The following is a 20,782-nucleotide window of genomic DNA, read 5'->3' as shown; positions in this document are numbered from 1 at the left end:
GGCACCTGGTGTGGCGCTCCGTACCGGGGGCACTATCGCACAGCAAATGCGGTACTTTGCACATTGTATCTTTAGGAATACGAGGGTGTGCACCGCAATCATCCGGTGCGATGCGCGCCCTGGGTCGGGACACGGCGTGGTGCTGTGCACGAGCTCTGGGATCCACCGTGGTTGCGTGTGGATGGCGTGGACGAGCATGCAAACAATCCCGTGTTGTCAGAGTAACGAGGTCGGGGGGACGCAGGGACCCCTCCCCCCCATCCCGCGCCAAGCACCAGAAAGCGGCCTCCTCGACGCACGGTCTCCACGCTGCGTGCTCTCAAAAGAGTTCCCGGAAGTCACCCTACCCTTCCCTCTCGGCCGACCCTACAGTAAATCATCATACGGCACGTTGTGGACAGGATATGCGCATGTGACTACAGTACTGTGCATGCTTGATAACCAAGAGGCATCATCCTGGCAAAGCACAGCCCTGCAAGACAACTCATTACACAGCTGTCTTCGTAAGGTTGGCCTACGATTTGCTGTTAGACACCAACGTGTTTTTAAGCACAATGGACAAGACCTTTAAGACGATTTCTCTTCAGATTGCACACGGCCATCAAGTGTAGCCCAAGCGTCGTCAAGTCACCTTACCTGAGACACTTTTCGAGAACTTCCCGGACAAACTTGGGCTTCGGTCCTCCCTGGTCGAGAGTCAGGCAATCCGCCCTGTGGATAAACAGCGTCACCTCGAAATTACACGCGGACCAGCAGGAGCGGCAGCACCCAGGACAGGTGGTCTCTGCTTGATGATGATCCACATTTATTTGAACACCACCATGAATCGACTTACGACACAGAAACTTGATTCACCATGCATTTTCTGACATGACTCCAAACACATTTGAACAGTCGGTCTGGTTTCCAATGGCGTAGAGTTTTTGTTATTCGAGTGTTTTTGTGAATGTTCACTGATTAAATCCCGTTAAATACGGCTGATAATATAAAAGGTAAAACACATCGGCAAGTGATGTTTCTACTGTTGATACTCTCTATGGGAAGACAGGGTTCGATTTACGACCATCCAATTTAAGAGGACAGAGTTTCCAGGAATGCGTTGTAACATCGTAAAAGCGGAGACAACGTGCAGTTACATTCACAGTTGGTTGTTACGTAGATTAACCGCTGATGCTGAATTAACTTTGTAGCTTCCCCAAAGTTTTGGTGCTACCGAGTTTCATCCCTTGGAATCTCCATTCTGCCATTTCTGTCCTCATTTAATCTGGTAACATAATCGCTTTAAATAAGTTTGTTTTTTAAATCTGTAATTGCACAATGCTTCGATATTGCCTGCTGGCCAAGTCGCCCCCTTGTAAAGGAGCTTCTTAGCTCAGTGGGATAAACACTCCTGGTTCTCATGCTTCTGAATGACAACTAAACACGTGCCCTTAACGCACGCACGTCACTCGACTGGGAACACACACGGCAGCAAACCATGGCCCCCCCTCGTGGCAGGCCGAAGCCTCCTCGCAGGGTGGTGCCGACCCACTGCTCCCCAGCTCTTGTAAGCGTGCTCAGTTCAAGAAACACGTAAACTCATGTATCGGATTACAATTATGATTGTGCTGTTTGTTGTGGGACCCTTGGCGTTTTGGACCTCTGGGCCTGTGTTTAGCAACTGTGTTTAAAACAAAAATCATGTGCAGCCATCAGCTTCCATCACAAGAGATGTGGTTTACAAGTAGAAAGCCTAATATGCCATGTGGCTTGTGGATTGAGTACAGAATAACCAGACACATTTGCCCCATGTAGCCTTAACAGACCGATGGGGCAAGTGCTGTTAGGGAGTATCACCTATGAAGGCCGGCACGGCACTCAAGTGGGTCGCCAGCACCACGCCATGCTAAACTAACGCACACTGTAGCTAAGCATACCCCACATGTTAAACATAGCACAGTATTCACACGGCTTACCAGTCTTCCCAGCTCCAACGGAATTGAAAATTGCTCAGGTGGTGAGAGAACCAGTTGATGAATCTATTAAGAGCCAGTCACAGCAAGTCGCACAAAAGAGAAGCAACATTATGCAGGTTAATGACGACGTTGTCAAGCACAGGTACGTTTTAAAATTTAATGGTTTATAAACAAACAAAAAAACCTCACATTTAAAAAAAAACATGTTTTTTTGTGGTTTTAACAAGCCAGGCATTACCTCCAGAGCACAAATATAAAGGTTATGTATAAAAAGACAATGGCACCAGCAGTGGGTTTTATATTTCATATTTCATATTCCACGCTTGCAGAGGCACTGGAAAGGGTGAAGGGCCGTCGTCATTCAGAGTTGGGATGTACGGCCAAGGTTCCAAAACCAGAAGCATGTCTCAGGCAATGTTTAAGTGAACGCCACCGTACACCCGTGCGTGCAGAAATGTTCTTTGTTCTACAACAAATTCACGTTGATTATTTCCGTCAAACGCCATTCGTGGGCAATTCTGAGACAGCTCATTAGCCGTGTGTGTTGTGTTTTCCGAAAACATCACTTGGATGTTGGCAATATCCCCGAGGGAAAAGAGACGAAAGAAGAAGTCAGAGCCTTAGCGTAGGACAGGAGCAGTCGAGGGAAAGGGGCGAGACGGCAGGGTGCGGAGGAGAATGAACATGCGAGCAGCTAACCCAACACGACAATAGGGCTTCTTGGCTGTAGATGCATCGCTTAAGTTCCGGTGACGGTCACCTGTCGATGCAGGTGGTGTTCATGTTCTCCAGCCGCATGTAGAGCATCTCTGCTGTTTGTGCCAGCTGGGCGGGTGGACGCAGAGTCAAGGGAACAAGCCTCCATGAAGATTCAACTGCAGTGTCATCAGTCTCTGTCTGAGCAGCACCGGGACTCACTCACCCTTCCTCCCGCATGCCTGACACCACAGCGGCATCCGACGTGTTACGCGTCAGGCCTCTGAGCACATTCCAGCACTGTCTTGACCGCAGCAATGTTACATTTTTATTTAAAAGAATCACTTCGTTTAATGTCTGCAGGAGCTGGAAATTTCCCCACAAAGCACATCTGCTTCATGAGACTCTTCAGCTTCACTGACCATGCGGTCAGCTGCCCCTGCCACCCTCTTACTTCCCAACGCACCGCGCCCACGCAGGGTGGCGCCACGGCACTCTTTCCCGAGGCATCGCCGCTAGAGATGTGCCGCTTGTGGTGACGGTGATCACACTTCGAATCGGGCCGAGCCGAAAGCGTCCGGCGAATGCACGGCATTCCAGATCTGTTGGCGTGCGTAATCCCAATCAAGTAAGTTATGCAAAATATATTTTTTTATTTTGTAAATGTGGATAAAGATGCCAACACAAAATGGCCTACACTCGTGAATGATGTCAGGGGATCTTTCACATCCACTATGAAACAGCCAGCATGTAACGTTATGGGTTAATACACCAGCAGAAATAACCAGGGCGGCCTGCCGGATTCAGACGGTGAAGCTCGTCAACTAGCGGCGAACGCGCCGCCCCCGGGGCGCCGCATCGCCGCCCGCAGCAGAACGACGCTCACAGCGCCGCACCCGAGCGTGAGCGCACGCCGTCCGTGTCGAGCATCTCTGGAATGTTTCAACGCACGGTTACACGGGCACAATGATGGAGCGAACCAGGATTAATGCAGGATATTGCAATCAAGGCTGGCACGGCCCGGTTTTATTCATTCGGGTTTTAATCGGTTTTTATCTAAAACCGGAGCACCTGGATCCTGCCCAAATCCGGTTTTAGTCGCACGCGCCCATTAGCGGCGTTCGGGCCGGGGCCCGGGCTCAGCCGCCGTGCGCGTGAGTCACGCGCACGGCGGCATGGCCACGTCGACCGCCGCTGCGTCCGAGCGAAACTTCTCGACGATGGGATTCATCCATTCCAAGTTGAGGAACAGCCTGGCGCCCAACACAGTCGAGAAGCTCGTCTTCGTTAAGTGGAACCTCAACGCGTTCTACGACTACCGAACGCCCGACGCCGGCGACAACAACACCGAGTCCAGCGGCGACAGCGACGACGACGAGGAGCAGGATTGAAGTGTGCACGAGACGCCGATAATAAAACCAGGTTTTAATCGGCAAAATCGTGTTTAATTCCATTAAAACCAATAACCCGATTTGTTGGGCAAAAAAATCGGGTTTTTCCCACCCTTGATTGCAATTGATATTGCGGGTTTGGTTTTCGATAATCTACCTTTTAGGGTGGGCCGTAGATCGCTTGAGATTACGGGAAATAATGCAATGAAATGGACAGAAAACAGTTGCCCTAAACACGAGTGACTGCCACACCAGCTGCTGTTGTGTGCTTTAGGAGGGTCAATAGATTGCCAGATTGCCTTCACGACCTGGGCTCATCCATGGAAGTGAATCTAGTCATAGAGATCAAACAGATTATGCCAAGCAATCACATTGTTGAGGCATTGCTACCTACAATAGTTAATAGAAACAAAAACAGCTTGGGGGTATTTTGGTAGAGGTAGGGAGGTTTAGGCCAGTGGCAGTTAAACTCTTCTTTGTATACTTCTGCCTTTGGGGTAAAAACCAATGTTTGGAACTCATTACGAGAGTACATTTTGTACAAAACTCGCCATTCCACATTCAGCATCAGCACTCAACGATGAAAATTGCATAAAAACCGTTACCCTAAGCAAACACATACCCACACACAGCACATTCTCTGGCATTACAATTAGCCTTGTTCATGTGAAAGTGGACTGTATCCAACTTAACTTGCAAATTCTGCCAAGGTTATCCAAAACGCCAAAGCGGGCAAGAAGGAGTAACCCAAAACAAACGCCCAATTGTAGAATTTTTTTTATCCACTTTACAGTCTCTACGTTTGGTCGCATCTGGCAACGGCTCTTATGGGCAAAGGGCCCAGGCCGCCTCGTTTGGAACGTGTAGCAGCCTGGCTTCCGCCATGCGACAGAGGGAGTGAGCACGCGACGAGCGGAGGCAGCAGAGCGGAGGATACAACTTGCGGCAGTGAGCTGGGCTGCAGCTTGCAGAGCTCGATGAGCAGGGCGGTGTACATCACCTCGATGCACGGCGGGCACGGCAGCTGGAACAGCTCGCCGAAAATCACCTGGCCAGCATAGTCACGGCACATTCCGTTGTCAGCGTGTCGCTCGGTTGTGTACGGTCGAGCCCCAGTGTTGGCACGTTGGCCAGCCAGCCCGACCACCAACTCAGTGGAACGGCAATTTAAAAATGCATGTTATGATTTACCCCTAAAAAAATCCCCCCCCTATAGCCTTTATAGACTGTTGGGGCAAGTGTAGTTGGTGATCACCTATGAGGGCCAATACGATACACAAGGGGGGTGAGGCTAAAAACCACGCCCGACCACCTTTGTCTCCCACGTGGCGATATATATACACCGCGCCAGGTACTCATTTGAGGCTGAGTCGACCTAGGGGAGTCCCAGGATTGGTTCAGATACCGTGAACAGTTCATTGTGCCGCACACTAACCGCAGCGCCACCGCTCCCCACTGATTTGCCCCCCCCCCCCCAAAACACTCGCGCAGCAGGGTACAGTGTGGCGGCGATGTGGGCTAACGCTGTGGCACAGCAGGGTACAGTGTGGCGGCGATGTGGTAAACACTGTGGCACAGCAGGGTACAGTGTGGCGGCGATGTGGTAAACGCTGTGGCACAGCAGGGTACAGTGTGGCGGCGATGTGGTAAACGCTGTGGCACAGCAGGGTACAGTGTGGCAGCGATGTGGGCTAACGCTGTGGCACAGCAGGGTACAGTGTGGCGGCGATGTGGTAAACGCTGTGGCACAGCAGGGTACAGTGTGGCGGCGATGTGGTAAACGCTGTGGCACAGCAGGGTACAGTGTGGCGGCGATGTGGTAAACGCTGTGGCACAGCAGGGTACAGTGTGGCGGCGATGTGGTAAATGCTGCGGCACAGTAGGGTACAGTGTGACGGCGATGTGGTAAACCCTGTGGCATGAGCACCCGCGGGGGCAGTGGGGGCGCCAGGTGGCGGTGACGTCGCGCACAGCGCACAAACTGCCACCTTCTTTTCTTTCAATGTTTCAAAACAACGTTTGGAGTGAATCAATAAATTTTAAATCGTTGCAGTGAAACGGAGTAATTCGGAGCAATGCAAAAGTGGGGAAATAGCTTGGCTGTAAAGGATGTCGCCTCAAGAGTCAACACGGGTTCCAGAGCCCTTTAAAAGCGAGGGCAAAAACCAGGCCAGGAATGAGAGGGGAGGAGGCGGCCGCTTTCCAACATAAGTTTGGGTTTTGAAACCGCGCCTCACGCTTTGTGACAAGCAGTCAGGGCACAGCAGCAGCGTCTGTTTAATGATCAGCGTTCTAGCTGACGGGAGCATTGGCAACCGTTGGTATGATTGGAAGTGTCCAATCCACCAGAGCAAAAGAGTTCATTAAAAAAATGATCACGATCACTCGTACAACTATTGTTTCATGATAACGTGTGCTTCGGAGCTTGTTATGTTAAAAAACAATGCTAAGTGGCAAGTGTCACATAATAACAGATAGATACAGATACATGTTGGCATTTCTCAAGTGTTTTAAACGTCTGTTTATTAAAGGCTGTGTTGCAGTCACCTCGATGACCATGTAGTTGAGCGGGATTTTGGTTCTTCCAAGGTAGCTGACCAGCTGGACTGCACTGCAAACAGAGATACATCATCCCATTAAACCCACAGTTCCTAAACGCACAATCACAGGGACAATCACAGGCAGGGTTCCAAGTTGTCACGAACAATGTGCCATTGTGCTACAACCGCACCCATGCTGAATAAACTAATATATGGGCAAGGCTGGGAGCCTGGAAAAACTAACACCAAATTGACGTTTCGGGAGTTAGTTGTGCAATTGGTCTTTGGCTAAATAATGATCATGCAATTGTACTAACTCGTGCATTAATTTGAAATGTAGTGTGTTTTAGACTCAAAAGAGGCCTATCATCTTAGCTCAAAAGCCTCACTTGTGGGCACACAATTCCAGTCTGGATGAGCAAGAGAAAATGTCTGTTTTTCCTTCCTAGCTTCCCCGGACACGCACACTGCCCTCATCTTACTTTCCACTAGGAAACGTTGGTATAATACCCCATAGTCTTGACAACAATATCATCTGACTTTCACAAATGGTTTAAAAAGATGTGCCCCTCAATTCCCCGCGGCCGATTTAAATCTCTTCCCTTTGGGGTTTTTCCGGATGCCTGGAAGTTTGTGCATTTCCATCAAATTCCTAAGGTGAAGTCAAACATTTATATATTACCATCACCAACCACCGTGACCGCCGCTATTTCCTTTCCTTTCTCCAAACTTAAAGGGTCTACGATCATGATGCGTCCCGCCCAGCTTCCATGCTCGCTGGTGACCATGACAACACGTCCCACCCAGCTTCATCGCTCGCTGGTGACCATGACAACGCGTCCCACCCAGCTTCAATGCTCGCTGGTGACCATGACAATGCGTCCCGCCCAGCTTCATCGCTCGCTGGTGACCATGACAACGCGTCCCACCCAGCTTCAATGCTCGCTGGTGACCATGACAACGCGTCCCACCCAGCTTCTTTGCTCGCTGGTGACCATGACAACGCGTCCCACCCAGCTTCTTTGCTCGCTGGTGACCATGACAACGCGTCCCACCCAGCTTCATCGCTCGCTGGTGACCATGACAACGCGTCCCACCCAGCTTCTTTGCTCGCTGGTGACCATGACAACGCGTCCCACCCAGCTTCTTTGCTCGCTGGTGACCATGACAATGCGTCCCACCCAGCTTCAATGCTCGCTGGTGACCATGACAACGCGTCCCACCCAGCTGCTTTGCTCGCTGGTGACCACTGCTTCGTTTCCACTAGGGACCCTCGCCGAAGTCGGAGCAACGTACCCCACGCGCGCAATCGGCTAACCTGACGCCGGCGTTTCTGCTTGCACGCTTCTAGAGGCCTCAACAGTTGCACCGTGCCCCATTAGCAAACTCACCCACGACAGCCTCCCTTGCACAGTCACAGGAATGCTAATAATTACTGTGAATCGCTCTCATTTCTCAGACCACAGATGTGTGAATGTGTACGATTATAATCAAGCCTTGAGCTCCCTCTAGTGATTTCACATTGTCGAGACAATTACGCGTAACGCTTGTAGTGTCTCCTCAAAACATATACTTAAGTATTTGGTGGCGGATCCTATATACATGTATCCCTAGCTCTTTGGTCCACACATTACGAGTTTTGCTTCAAACGGGGACATCCAGAGTTTCCAAGACAAAAGGAAGTGGGTTTGCCAATCAGGGAACACCAATCGTATTCAATGGGAAACTTGAGAAAATTAAAGTCGCACACATCGTGCCGAGTATAAGACCTGGTCAGAGTGTTGTATACGGCCCTTTTTCCATCATTAATATAAATAAAATATTTGCCGATATATTATTTTTCTTTCGAAATAATGAATGAAAACGACAAGCATAAGCAAACAGCATGTGGAGGTCATAGAAGGGCCGTTGAATTGAAATTAAAAATAATAGGCTCACGGGAAGGCTAGGACTCCGTGAACAGCACTCCCCCACCACAGCTGGACGAATAACACACCACACGTGCAAGAGAGGGGGGGGGGGGAGAATTCCTTGCTAACGAAGTGTCAGCAAACCTCAGCAAACAAATTAAGTTCACAACCTTGTTGAACATAAAACAAATAATAATTGAGTGATGTAAACCAAGGGCAACGGAGAGAAGGAGAGACGCCTTTGTCTTCCTGCAGCACGAGAGAGCGGACAGGAATCAGAGCCGAGTCATTATTACAACCACCTGCGCTCGCGGGAAGGCTGGGAATCCGTAGATAACACTCCTCCACCGCAGCTACACAGAGTGACGAAAATTAATGAGGACTGGAGAGGTGCCAGGATAGCGGGGCGAATAAACTAAGGGCAACGGAGAGGAGAGACGCCTTTGTCTTCCTGCAACACAGACAGAGAGGCGCCCTTGAGACGATTTGTAACATGTTGTTTTTTTGAAAGAGGAGGCAACAGAGCCATGCCGTAAATGACGCACACAAGGATACACACACATACGGACGGACGCACATACGGACACACACTCCAGACCACGACACACAGCTAAATCAAAGGAAGCTCCGCCTTGTGGGGAGGAGCCAAGAGGAGGGATTTTGGCAGTGCGCCGAAGCGCGCCACTGCGCGCCACTGCGCGCCGAAGCGCGCCACTGCACGCCAGAGAGTGCGCCACTGCGCGCCAGAGAGTGCGCCGGTGCGCTCCACTTCGCGCCACTTTGCCCCACTTCGCGCCAGAGCGCGCCACTTCGCGTCACTGCGCACCACTTCGCGACACAACTCATCAGCAAGCGGCCAAGACCAGCTCTCAACTCAACTACCGTGAAAAGAAATCTACCACCGCGCACGCTACGAGCGAGCCGTGTGCGCCATCTACCGACGGGCCATCGCAACTACAGCAGCGTGTCGGCTCGCCAACCTACGTCAGCCGAAACAAAACAACCACGGTGACAGAAGAATCGACTGATACGCATGACGCGCACTGCCCCCCACCACACGACAAACCAGGCGTCTGTTTGATGCAAAGAAGCAACTCCAAACACTGACTATTCAACACAATTTATATCCCTCACCCATACACGTGTTTTTAAACAAAAAGCCAATACTCAAGTCCGTAAACCACCAGTGGCCGTGAAGGCATCGCGGCAGACCGAGAACACTCCGTCGTTAATAAGTATATTCATAATTTTCCTCCTTAAAATTTTGTTTTGGGCTGTACTTCTAATCGCATGAATTACCAACCGATCCATCAATTCAAATTAATCCTTGACACCTTCGCCACGGAGCTACACTCACGTGGGGGAATAGCGTATCCAACCGGCTTCCTCATCAGGCGATCTGGTCCACAATTAATGAAACGTTGGCCCAAGATAAGGATATCAGGGGAGAGAGCGCACCCCACCGCACACCCTCACTCTAAGCCATTTCGGTAATCATATAATCTGTCCTAAGGATCTGTTGATATATTTGTGCCTTTGGGAATAATAACTGTTTTGATCGCCTTTTGGTATGAATATCGTCATAAAATCTTTAAGTACCTTTCGTTACTGATCGCCGTAAGGAACTCGCGTACTCTACAGAATACTCTACCGTTCCGTGACCCAATGTGCTAACGTGATAAGGGTTGCTTATGGATCTATGAATGAACACGGTACTGTGTGTGCAAATTCCAGTATAATCTTTCATAATAGAGTATTAAGGTTTTTTTGTTTTGTTTAGATGTTTTAATGACTCTCTCACCGACTGCTCGCGTTACGTGGGGAATGAATCAATGTGCTGTGATCAAAGTGAAAAATCGCAGTCGTGGTGATACTGTGTTGATACTGTGTTGGAATTCCAAGCCGAGAGTTGTATCTTTTAGAGTTTATTTAGTCAGAAATAAAATTGTTAAACGCAGAAGTGTTGTGTGTTTCTTTCCTGAATTATGCATAAGAACTGATGCTGCGTTGAGATCTGAACTTGGTGACCTTACATAAACACACTAATCCATACTCAATAAATGTTAAAGCGAGAATAATTGCACCACACTGATCGATAATACGAAGTTAAACAGCGAAGCTGAGTTTAATCTTACATGCTCACAGCACCTGTATAACTGCATACGAGTAATTGTATTATCGCGATTGATAACCGACCCTCGTCAACGAGGCGGGGCCTGATTATCATAAAGGCCGGCATTAACATAACCAAACCCACTCGCATAAATTAATATGGTATCCCTTAAATTAGCATAATTTATGTGCATAATTACACAAATTAACAAAATTCCTGATAAATTATGCAAATTTCAATAAATTTTTATTATTTTCATCAAATTTTCATAACCCACATATACAACAAGAGTCTGGGGAATAAAGGTGCCAGGATTTGCCATCTGGTCAGGGTGCAGGGGTAAAATTGAACCCGAGTGAGCCAGCTCATCGGAGTATGGTCGTGAACTGTGGAGTGCAAGGCACCCTTCGTGACAAAGGTGACTTCACAATTCACTTTGACCCTTCGAGTGGCTGTTATGGGGAAAACCAACTCAGTGGATTTGTGGTAACGCGCTGCCAAATCTCGTGCACCGTTAAAAATCTGCACGCTGCCTTCAGCACCAGTTTTTGTGTGGCACAGAATTGAGTTCACTACCACGTGCCAACGCCTTTGTTCAGAAGGTGGATGGACGCTACATTTTTCCTGCCCAAATAAAATGTCATTCAAATGGCAACGTAAGTGCACGTTGTTGGCAAGGTGCTCTCCCTACACTGAATGTAGAATGTCTCAGAAAACGTTGACTTAACAATTCCCGTAAAAATTGTTTTTTGACCATGAATTACACACAGGTACCAAGGACAGTGCAGTGAAGATGTGAGGGAGGTTGCATCATGCGAAAGGCATGCGAGAACCACGTGGAGACCCCATCACCTGCACGGTGACACTGTAGCTGAGATGTGTTTAATGAATTGAGAACTTCCATGATGCTCAACCAATAGGTTCCTTGTGCAAGCAAGTGTCCTCACGGTTGCGTTTCGTGGTTTGACACGTAGCGCGTTTTGCTCCATAACAAATCAGTGCAGCCTTTATCATCTGTTACGATGCCTACCACAGCACTCAGCTGGCAGCATTCACGTGTGGTGGCATTCATTAGTGGGGACAAAGGTAAGCACTATGCACTGTAAAACTATTTTTTTTAATTACATAAAGAACACTGTACCCTTCTAAGGATAAAGAGTCAACACGGGTTACTGACTAACCATACGTCACACACTGCCTGACAAAGACTCCCTATCACACACCTTAAGAGATCCAAGCCTGTGATGGGGCTTTTAGCGGAACATTATTCTTGGAGTGATAAGACCCCAAAGTCGCAAAGGGCGGTTTTTAAACATTTGACATACCAGAATATCCTACCTTTGGGGATGCTTGCATCAACAATAATCGCGTAATTCACTCTACTGCAATATGCATTACTCAAGGACACCAAGATAGGTGAACTTAACACGTAGGTTTTGGCAGCCAGCCGTTACATCCATGTTGATTTCTGGGTGAGAAATGTCCTCACCGTGACCTCACTAAAAAATATATTATGACTCACCATGGGCGGTACTGACGTTGGTCACTCGAATCAACCTCACCCCTGCTGGCGCCGGGCAGGTGCTTAAACAATGTTGTAGTGGGGGGCTAGCATGCTGGGGGACTCGTGTGCTGGGGGGCTCGGGTGCTGGGGGGCTCGCGCGCAGGGGGGCGGCACCGCGGAGGAAGGAGCGAGCGTGCGGCACGTACCACGTCTTGCGCTCCCTCCAGTGCGTCTTGATGATGCAGCGGAGGTTCTCCTCGATCACGAAGCGCTCCATGGCGTGGCTGCCCGGCATCACGGGGCCCTGTGCGTGGACGAGCGACCGCGGCCGTTAAAACCCCGCAACACACTTCCCATGATTATCGTGTGCTTACGCTGGTTCCCTACACAGTGCTCATACATGGAGCTTGTTCACGTCCCATTATAATACAGTACGAACTTAATGCATGATTAATAATTGGTTTAGGTCACATACGCAATGGAATGGCGGCTCATGAGGGGTGAAAAGAAGAATCGTCACATGTACACGCGTTCAACATGCAAATAATTATCGCTTCATCTCACCGGTAAGTTGGCCACATCATTACGGGGCTTAACCCAAAAATCAATTAAGTCATAACTTTGGCTGCGAAAACCCACGTGCCAAGTTCATATGAACATCATTTATTTCCTAGGACGGCCTCATGAGTGTGCCAAGACTTTTGTCAGGAGGGTCCTGCATTGGAACATTTTGCCATTGACCCTTCAAGCAGTGTCATGCGTATGGGAGGGAACCGGCAGCACCTCGGGAGCGTCCGTGTAGTCGAAGAGGCGGAAGATGACGTGCGGCTTGGGGTAGACGGAGTCCTGGCTGTGCGGCGGCGGAGTGAAGGGAGGCAGGTTGTGCTGCAGCGCCTCGCACAGCACGCTGTCGAACGCCAGGTACGGCCGCAGCAGGTGGCGCTCCTGCCAGCGGTCGCTGCGCATCTTCTGCGTCTGGGCCCACAGGCAGTCCAGGTACTGGCGGACGGCGGTGAGAGATGCACGCGCGAGGCGGCAACGGGCGGTCAGCCACCCATTCGTGATCATGCGACCACGTGCGCCCCCAGCACCGTCGACACCTGGGGCGCACGTTCTGCAGATGCGCGTGTGTGCACGTGTCCCGTGCTCACGCAGTCGCTCGGTTGCTACAGCGCTTGAACGTTAGACAAGGCCGTAAAGAAGGCTGCTTCCGGTGTGTAGGCCAATCAGTTTCAAAGACAATGCGTATATTATCAGAGCCTGTTTGTTTGCATGTTTTTTCCACGACTACGAGTGGTCAATGCATACTTGATGCCTTGCAAAAGGTGTCTATTTGGTGTTTGAACATCTTAGCCCCTGTTTTATTTCCAGAAAGGGCAAAACCTATTCTTATTCCTGAATGTATATCCTCTCAAGACATAATTCTGAGAACCAAACCAATGTTGACAGGTGTTTGTCGAACTTCTTTCGTACCATACGTAGCCAACTGTGCTAATCGGAGGTGCGGGAAACAAACTCATAGTGGAGCTTTGTATCAGATGCAGTCCATCATGAGACATCAATCTACACACACATTTTTAAGTGGGGAAAAAACCTTGGAAGAAAATGCCATTCTTTTTTGAAAGACAGATGTGACACTAAATCAATATACGGCAACAGTGCTGCCGGCCTACTGTCAAAAACCGCGTGGCACCAGCCCACTCCACGAGGGCGCTTTCTACAACCGATCCTCACGTCACAGAGGCCGATGGTGAAAAAGTAGTCATTGTAATAGCAAATACAAGCAAAACTCAGTTCTGCTTCTCCACATATAAATATACACACACAAATACGTGTTTAGTCCATCAACCTACTGGCTTTCCAGGCCAATATTATCCAGCAGCATTTGCTGGGCCGGTTTTGACTTTCTGGGTCTGATCAGCAGCCAAGCTTGTTAAACAATTTATACTGGGTTGTCAGATGTCATTGGAACGAGCATTTATTCGTAGGAGTATTGAAAAAACTAATATTTACGTTTTGTGAAGCATTATGGATAACTTGTCTCCAGATATAAAAATAAGTGTTTTTATTTTGTTTTACCAGTCCAATGGATTTATATATTTAAAAACAAAATATATGTTTCATTTGTTCTGCGAGAAAATAGATTTCTGCTCATAAATGTGAACTTATATCATAATTGCAAATGTAAAACTATTATTAAAAGTCTGATGAACAACAAATGAAACTGGTTATTTCGTTAATTACGAATTATCTTGCTGCCCTATCAACAATATGCAATGATGTGCTGCTAACGTCTCATGCTCAGCATCTGTGAATATTCTCAAAAAGACGGCCTTCAACTACCGCAGACTGAAGTCGTCTGTGAAACGCTGCGCTCTTGTGATAGCTCTAAGAGAACAGCGTGAATACCAAACAAACTCGAGAGTAGTGGGTTTGATGCCATGCGAGTAGGCAGCATGTCACACAGTTCGTGGGATGTGGGGGGTGGGTGCCCACGTAGGCAGAGTGCAGGGGTCACCTCCTCCTGGGGGTGAGGCTTATCCGACGTCCACACCTGCAGCATGGGCATATGCAGCTTCTTCCTCTTCCTGCACACATGCGCACACACACGCAGATTGCTACTCCAACATCATCCCACCTCTGTCTCCCCAGTGCTAATGCTCGATTTATTTCTAGGCTGAGTCAACCTAAGAAAGGCCCAGACAGCAAATGCAATGGTGTGAATGATCAGGAAGTGTTCCTTTCTTTGGCTGCCAATACGTCGTGAATCTGGCCATCATTCCTTGTTGCGATGTGCCCTGCTTAAGCCCAGTTCCTTTCTGAATGGTCAATATTATGTTTAACTCGTGGATGTTGTCTAATCTGAGTGTAGCTTCTCCCTTCTCTGTTCCTCCAGTGTAATTCCAAGAAAAACACTTTTTTAATCAGTGTAAACAACAAATTAGGAAAACGGGCACTGACAAAGAAAAATGGAACACCGTCTGAAAAACGCGCAAAGAATCTCAGAGAGGAGGTGCGCGTCTCATGTCCCGTGCATCTTTAAATTGATCTCACAGCAACGTCGCGCAAGCCGACCAGAAGAGATGATCGGCAGCGCGCGGGTGGTACTCACTTAATGTAGGCCTCTATCTGGGTGAGGATGCGCTCCATCTCCACGTCTTTCTTCTCATAGAGCTCTTTTCCCACCCAGGGCAGCGAGGACAGCACGGCGTACACGTACCAGTCGGAGCGCACCTGTGGCACGGACACGGGTGCGAGCGGGTGCCATCGAAGCCGGAACAAGAAATGCCATGCGCACGTGTAGCTTTTGTGACGTTTTCCGAGTCGTCAAAAGTGATACCGAGCACCGTGCACGCGCTAGCACCGGAACCGCGGCCTCACCTGGGGGATCTCCTCCTCCTGCGTGACCGCCACGAAGTTCTCAAACATGGCGACGAGGGAGGGCGCCGCGATCACGTGGCAGTTCACCAGGTCGGCCAGGAAGCGCACCTGCAGAACGACAACATTGACTCTCCCTGTGGAACGACAACAGCAGCAGCAGCAGTAGCTGCAGCGTCCACGTGACTCTCTTCGAGGACGACGCAACTCTTCTCCTGTAAAGACGCAGACAGGCTGTGCAACAATAGTGAGGCTTTCTTTAAGTAGGAAAGACCTTTTAAAATCACCGTCAAAAATGCTTTAGTGACATCGCTGCAGTTGCATTGTATTCACTAGTATGGAAATGATGTTGCAGTGACATCACTATAATGCTGCCAGCTGCGATTTTAACAAAGCTTTACACTCGTGTCAGACAGGGCACGGGCACACAACCTAGATAAGCAGCTATGAGTGGACTTGTACCTACGTGGAATTGTAAAGAACGTGTATGTGTTTGTGCCTTGACATCTCTCCACATACTGTGACACAAAACGTAAAACTATTTCAATCTGCTTAAACGAGCATTGGGATGTTCACCACTGTTGGCAGCCCTGAGCCAATGGCGGAAATTCCACATTTCCATGGTGAGGGCCTCAAACACTCAAGCACTAACTTCTCTTCTATAACCACGATGACATGGCAGGATGATTTCACTAAGGTCATGGAGACCACAACTCATAACGCAGCTCTTACAGTCACGACACATGGTACAGCAACAAAGCTGAGAATGCCATCGGCTTATTGAAGTTGTTTTAAACAGCGACTCACTCAATTGCGCAGCGAAAAGGCGAGCCAAAGGGCTCTGAATCATGGAAGTGACGCCGCGTCACTGCTGCTGTGTTTGAGCAGTGGCACTGAGCCACGTACACCTCACTAGCGACGTGTGTCAGGGGCAAGCATCTGCAGGGACAGGAGGAGAAGCGCTCGGCACTCACGATGTAGAGAGAATCCGTGTAGTAGTTTCCCTTCAGCGCCTCCTTCAGCTGCCGCATCAGGCTCTCAACCAGCTCCCCGCCAAAGTTGTAGTTGCGAGCGTTGAGGAGACCCGACAGCGTGGTGTAGATGGTCAGCTTCTCAGGCAGCAGGCGAGCTCTGCACGCACGCACGCACACACGTGTACACATTCACACATCGATACCCAAACTCATACACGCAGACAATCACTCGCAGCCCTGCACAGCCACACGGCTAATCACGGGATGACCTGATCAGTCTGATAGCTTCTGTAGTGTTTACATATCTTTCATATCAAACCTCACAGTTGAGTTTAATTTCCGATAACGCAATAACGCACGTCACATTTCCTGTAGATATTATTTTAACCAAAGCGTTCACTCTGTTTTTCACCGACCAGAGACAAAAAAAAGTTGGAATCTATATCGAGTTGCACAGATCACATTCAGTAGGAATTCTCCTTCGTTTGCCATTTAAAATCACTGGCCGCTGGTAAAAGCGTAGAGTGAAGTGGAGAGGCCATGAACCCCCACGTCGAATAGGAAGAGAGAGGAAGTCACCGCCATCCGCCCTGTCGTGGTGGGCGCTGTGTGGGGTGGTTGGCGTGGGTTGGCCTTACACAGCGGTGAGGATGCGCAGGATTTTGCTCTTGTAGTTGGGCAGGTCGGCCTCCAGCACGCCCGCGAGACCCTCCAGGTTGCTCTCTAGAGAGGAGGTGCTCTGCAAACAAAACCGTCAAAACACTGTGAACAACACAGCTGTCACGCTGAACAGACAGAAGTAATACAGCACATCTGGAGGTGAGGGTTGATGGATCACCATCTTCTGGCTTGCCAGGGTATGGCAGTACAAAAAGCGGAGTGACATGTTCTGTCCAAGCCCAGTTAAGCATCTAAATTATGCCTTTTAACTTATGTATAGTCTTATCCATCTCTATCAGGCACGTCTGATTAGCATGTATAATCACACTCAGTGCAGGAAGTTGGATTCACGTTGGGACATGGTGAGATTGATCAGAAATTCCTGGTCCGGCTCTTTTGAGCTGCAGGAATTGACACCAACTTCCAAAAAACAAGCGCATGTGGTCTTGTCTCAATACGAGGCTAACGTCAGGAACTTCCACGTAATCATATCAAGATAACTCAGCATATGACACCTTGATGAACATCAACAGCCCAGGCCACAGCAGACAGTGCTGCAGTGGTAGGGTGGAGTGGTAGGGTGGAGTGGTCGGGTGGAGTGGTCGGGTGGAGTGGTCGGGTGGAGTGGAATGATAGAGTAGAATGATGGAGTGGTAGGGTGGAGTGGTAGGGTGGAGTGGTTGGGTGGATTGGAAGGGTGGAGTGCTTGGGTGGAGTGGAATGATGGAGTGGTAGGGTGGAGTGGTTGGGTGGAGTGGAACGATGGAGTGTTTGGGTGGAGTGGAAGGGTGGAGTGGTAGGGTGGAGTGGTAGGGTGGAGTGGTAGGGTGGAGTGGTCGGGTGGAGTGGTAGGGTGGAGTGGTCGGGTGGAGTGGTCGGGTGGAGTGGTCGGGTGGAGTGGAATGATAGAGTGGAATGATGGAGTGGTAGGGTGGAGTGGTCGGGTGGAGTGGAATGATAGAGTGGAATGATGGAGTTGTAGGGTGGAGTGGAATGATAGAGTGGAATGATGGAGTGGTAGGGTGGAGTGGTCGGGTGGAGTGGTCGGGTGGAGTGGTCGGGTGGAGTGGTAGGATGGAGTGGAAGGGTCGAGTGGAGCAGCTCATGAGGGACAGGTGGCCCAGTCTGAGGGGGCCGCACCTTCTCCCCGACGCGGCAGATGAGCGACTCAAGCCGGTCCTCGATCTTCATGGGCTCAGAGGTCCGCCTCCGCTTGTGCTGGTTCGCTCCTGCACACACAAACGTACGTCAGACATAAATTACACATTCGCACACGTATACACAAAGATAAACACAAACTAATCACACATACCCACAGTCATGCTCCTCTATCCCTCTGAATTAGTTCAACCTCAGCCCTCTTAATAATTTCATTCACCTCTCCCTCTGAATGAGTGAACTTTCACTCCTCTCTCTGAACGAGTGAACTTTCACTTCTTCTCCACCTCCTCAAGCAGTTACAACTTCACCCCGCCGGCCCCTCTCCCGTGCCCCGTGCCCCACGCCCCTCGACTCTACCGTCGTCATCGTCGTCGTCGATCTTGCGCCTGCGAGACATCTTGGTGGCTTCGGCAGGGGAGACCGCGAGGCCGCTGTGCAGAGGATTGCGCTGCCGGAGCGGTGAGCGCGGAGATTGGTGTGACGGGGGGATGAGTTGGAGGTGAAAGTGAGGGAACTGCAGGTGATGGAGCTGGAGGTGAGAGTGAATTGGAGAGCAGAGCGAGCGAGGGGAGAGAGTGAATGAGAGAGAGGAGTGAGTGAGAGTGAATGAGAGAGAAGAGTGATGGAGCTGGAGAGTGAATGAGAGAGAGAGGAGTGAGGGGAGAGGAGAGTGAATGAGAGAGAGAGGAGTGAGGGGGCTGGAGAGTGAATGAGAGAGAGAGGAGTGAGGGAGCTGGAGAGTGAATGAGAGAGAGGAGTGAGTGAGGGGAGAGTGAATGAGAGAGAGAGGAGTGAGTGAGAGGAGAGTGAATGAGAGAGAGAGGAGTGAGTAAGAGGAGAGTGAATGAGAGAGAGATGAGTGAGCGAGGAAACTGGAGGGGAAACGCGCGCGGCCACCACGGCGCGGGTAGCCCTCACACGTTCCGGGTCAGACGGAAATCGCCGCAATCGCTTCCGGGTCAATGGAGAACGACCGCGCGACTGTTTCCAGGTTGAGGATCAAACGGAAACGCGCGCGGGTAGGGGGCGGTGCTTCCCCCTGGGGGCGGTGCTTCCCCCTGGGGGCGGTGCTTCCCCCTGGGGGCGGTGCTTCCCCCTGGGGGCGGTGCTTGGTGCCAGCTCGGAGGTTTTTTTACCTCCAGGCTTCCGGGGTGACGCTGCAGGCACGCGGTGCCGGCGCCACGTGGAGGCGAAGGGAGCGCATCGAGGGGCCCGTCACCAAAGCCATCGACCTCTGGATGCCAGTGAGGCAATGATGGGCCTCCTGAGCTGTTTTTCCACTCGCATTGGACCGTGTAAACTCTGCAGTTTCATCGGCCAGTTTGGAAAATTTGGGATGGGGAAATGTCAAAATCTGAATATTTATACTGAAAGAATCCGATGAGCTATAAAGCTCTTTTCCACATATGTCCAGTCGGGGCGGGTAAGAACGTTACACCAACAAACTACAACACACGATAGGAGTGTGAGGTACAAGAAAGGTAAACAATTGACCTAAACACATACAAATACAACACTAAACCATCCCCATCCTACCAGACAAATCCCCCTGAGGCATCAAGTTATTGTTCAAAAGCGACCTGGCCACAAATGATGGCTAAACAAAGTGGACTATCATTTGGACATTTATAGCAGCAAAATAATCGTAATTATTTAAACGCGCGTTTTCAAACGTGGAGGGGAAAATGTCTTTCGCGTGGTACAATATTTGCAGCCTTGCGTCTCAATGGGCGCTGACACGGCGACGTTTTAAAACTCGCGCCACCTCGGTCTGCGTCGTCAAAGTCAACCCCCTCGATCCCCTTCGCAGGGTGGATAAGTGGCGACTGGTGAGAGAGCACGTGCCGTCGCCGTCCCAGCGTGCATGGGGAAAGGCAATGTGGGTGCAGCTTACACCGCATAGCACGACACAAGAATGTCTCCCCTGTCGAGAAAGGTGGACGGACACATTCTGAGTCGCAGACTTTATTTTGTGATCCACATTTACCCCGAATAAAGATGAAGTCCCTCGTCGGGGCCGAGAGAGGGCAGTGCAGTCATGGGCCATCACACCACGGGTGTGACGCGGGAGGTCCCCGGCTCGCTTCGCAGACGAGAAAAATAATGCGGTATAATGAATAGTTGAGTTTAAATGAACATTATTTACCATATTGGACATTCTGATTAATATTATTATTTTCGTGCAAACTTTAATTATTAATTAAAATTGTTCTGCCCACCTGGGCCTTAAAGCTTTTTCCGAGTTCTGCTTCACGAGTGAATTCTGAGATCCGACACTGCAGCAGCTGCAGCTGTTGCAGCAGCAGCAATTGTTGTTGCAGCAGCAGCAACTGTTGCAGCAGCTGTTGTTGTTGCAGCAGCAGCTGTTGTTGCAGCAGCAGCTGTTGTTGTTGCAGCAGCTGTTGTTGTTGTTGCAGCAGCAGCTGTTTTGTTGTTGCAGCAACAGCTGTTGTTGTTGCAGCAGCTGCAGCTGTTGTTGTTACAGCAGCTGTTGTTGCAG

The 20,782-nt window shown here is 49.9% G+C and overlaps 1 protein-coding gene across 1 annotated transcript in view; it reads right to left on the bottom strand.

Annotated features, from left to right (window-relative positions):
* The window catches only part of NCBP1 (nuclear cap binding protein subunit 1), a 41,462-nt gene extending 22,207 nt beyond the window's left edge, over positions 1-19,255 (bottom strand). The window contains exons 1-14 of the mRNA XM_032953798.2: positions 18,640-19,255; positions 18,262-18,350; positions 17,100-17,200; positions 16,462-16,618; positions 15,491-15,598; positions 15,222-15,343; positions 14,628-14,697; positions 12,893-13,108; positions 12,316-12,413; positions 6,590-6,653; positions 4,980-5,090; positions 2,716-2,780; positions 1,956-2,018; positions 637-711 (exon numbers count right to left, since the gene is read on the bottom strand). Coding sequence (XP_032809689.1) covers positions 637-711; positions 1,956-2,018; positions 2,716-2,780; positions 4,980-5,090; positions 6,590-6,653; positions 12,316-12,413; positions 12,893-13,108; positions 14,628-14,697; positions 15,222-15,343; positions 15,491-15,598; positions 16,462-16,618; positions 17,100-17,200; positions 18,262-18,350; positions 18,640-18,679 — 1,379 coding nt within the window. The 5' untranslated portion in view covers positions 18,680-19,255. The remainder of the gene's footprint in view (positions 1-636; positions 712-1,955; positions 2,019-2,715; positions 2,781-4,979; positions 5,091-6,589; positions 6,654-12,315; positions 12,414-12,892; positions 13,109-14,627; positions 14,698-15,221; positions 15,344-15,490; positions 15,599-16,461; positions 16,619-17,099; positions 17,201-18,261; positions 18,351-18,639) is intronic.
* Positions 19,256-20,782: the final 1,527 nt, after the last annotated feature.

This window comes from Petromyzon marinus, chromosome 13, assembly GCF_048934315.1.
Source record: "Petromyzon marinus isolate PM22_M1 ecotype Great Lakes invasive population chromosome 13, UKy_Petmar_22M1.pri1.0, whole genome shotgun sequence".
NCBI lineage: Eukaryota > Metazoa > Chordata > Hyperoartia > Petromyzontiformes > Petromyzontidae > Petromyzon > Petromyzon marinus.
This window is presented reverse-complemented; position numbering and strand designations above follow the sequence as displayed.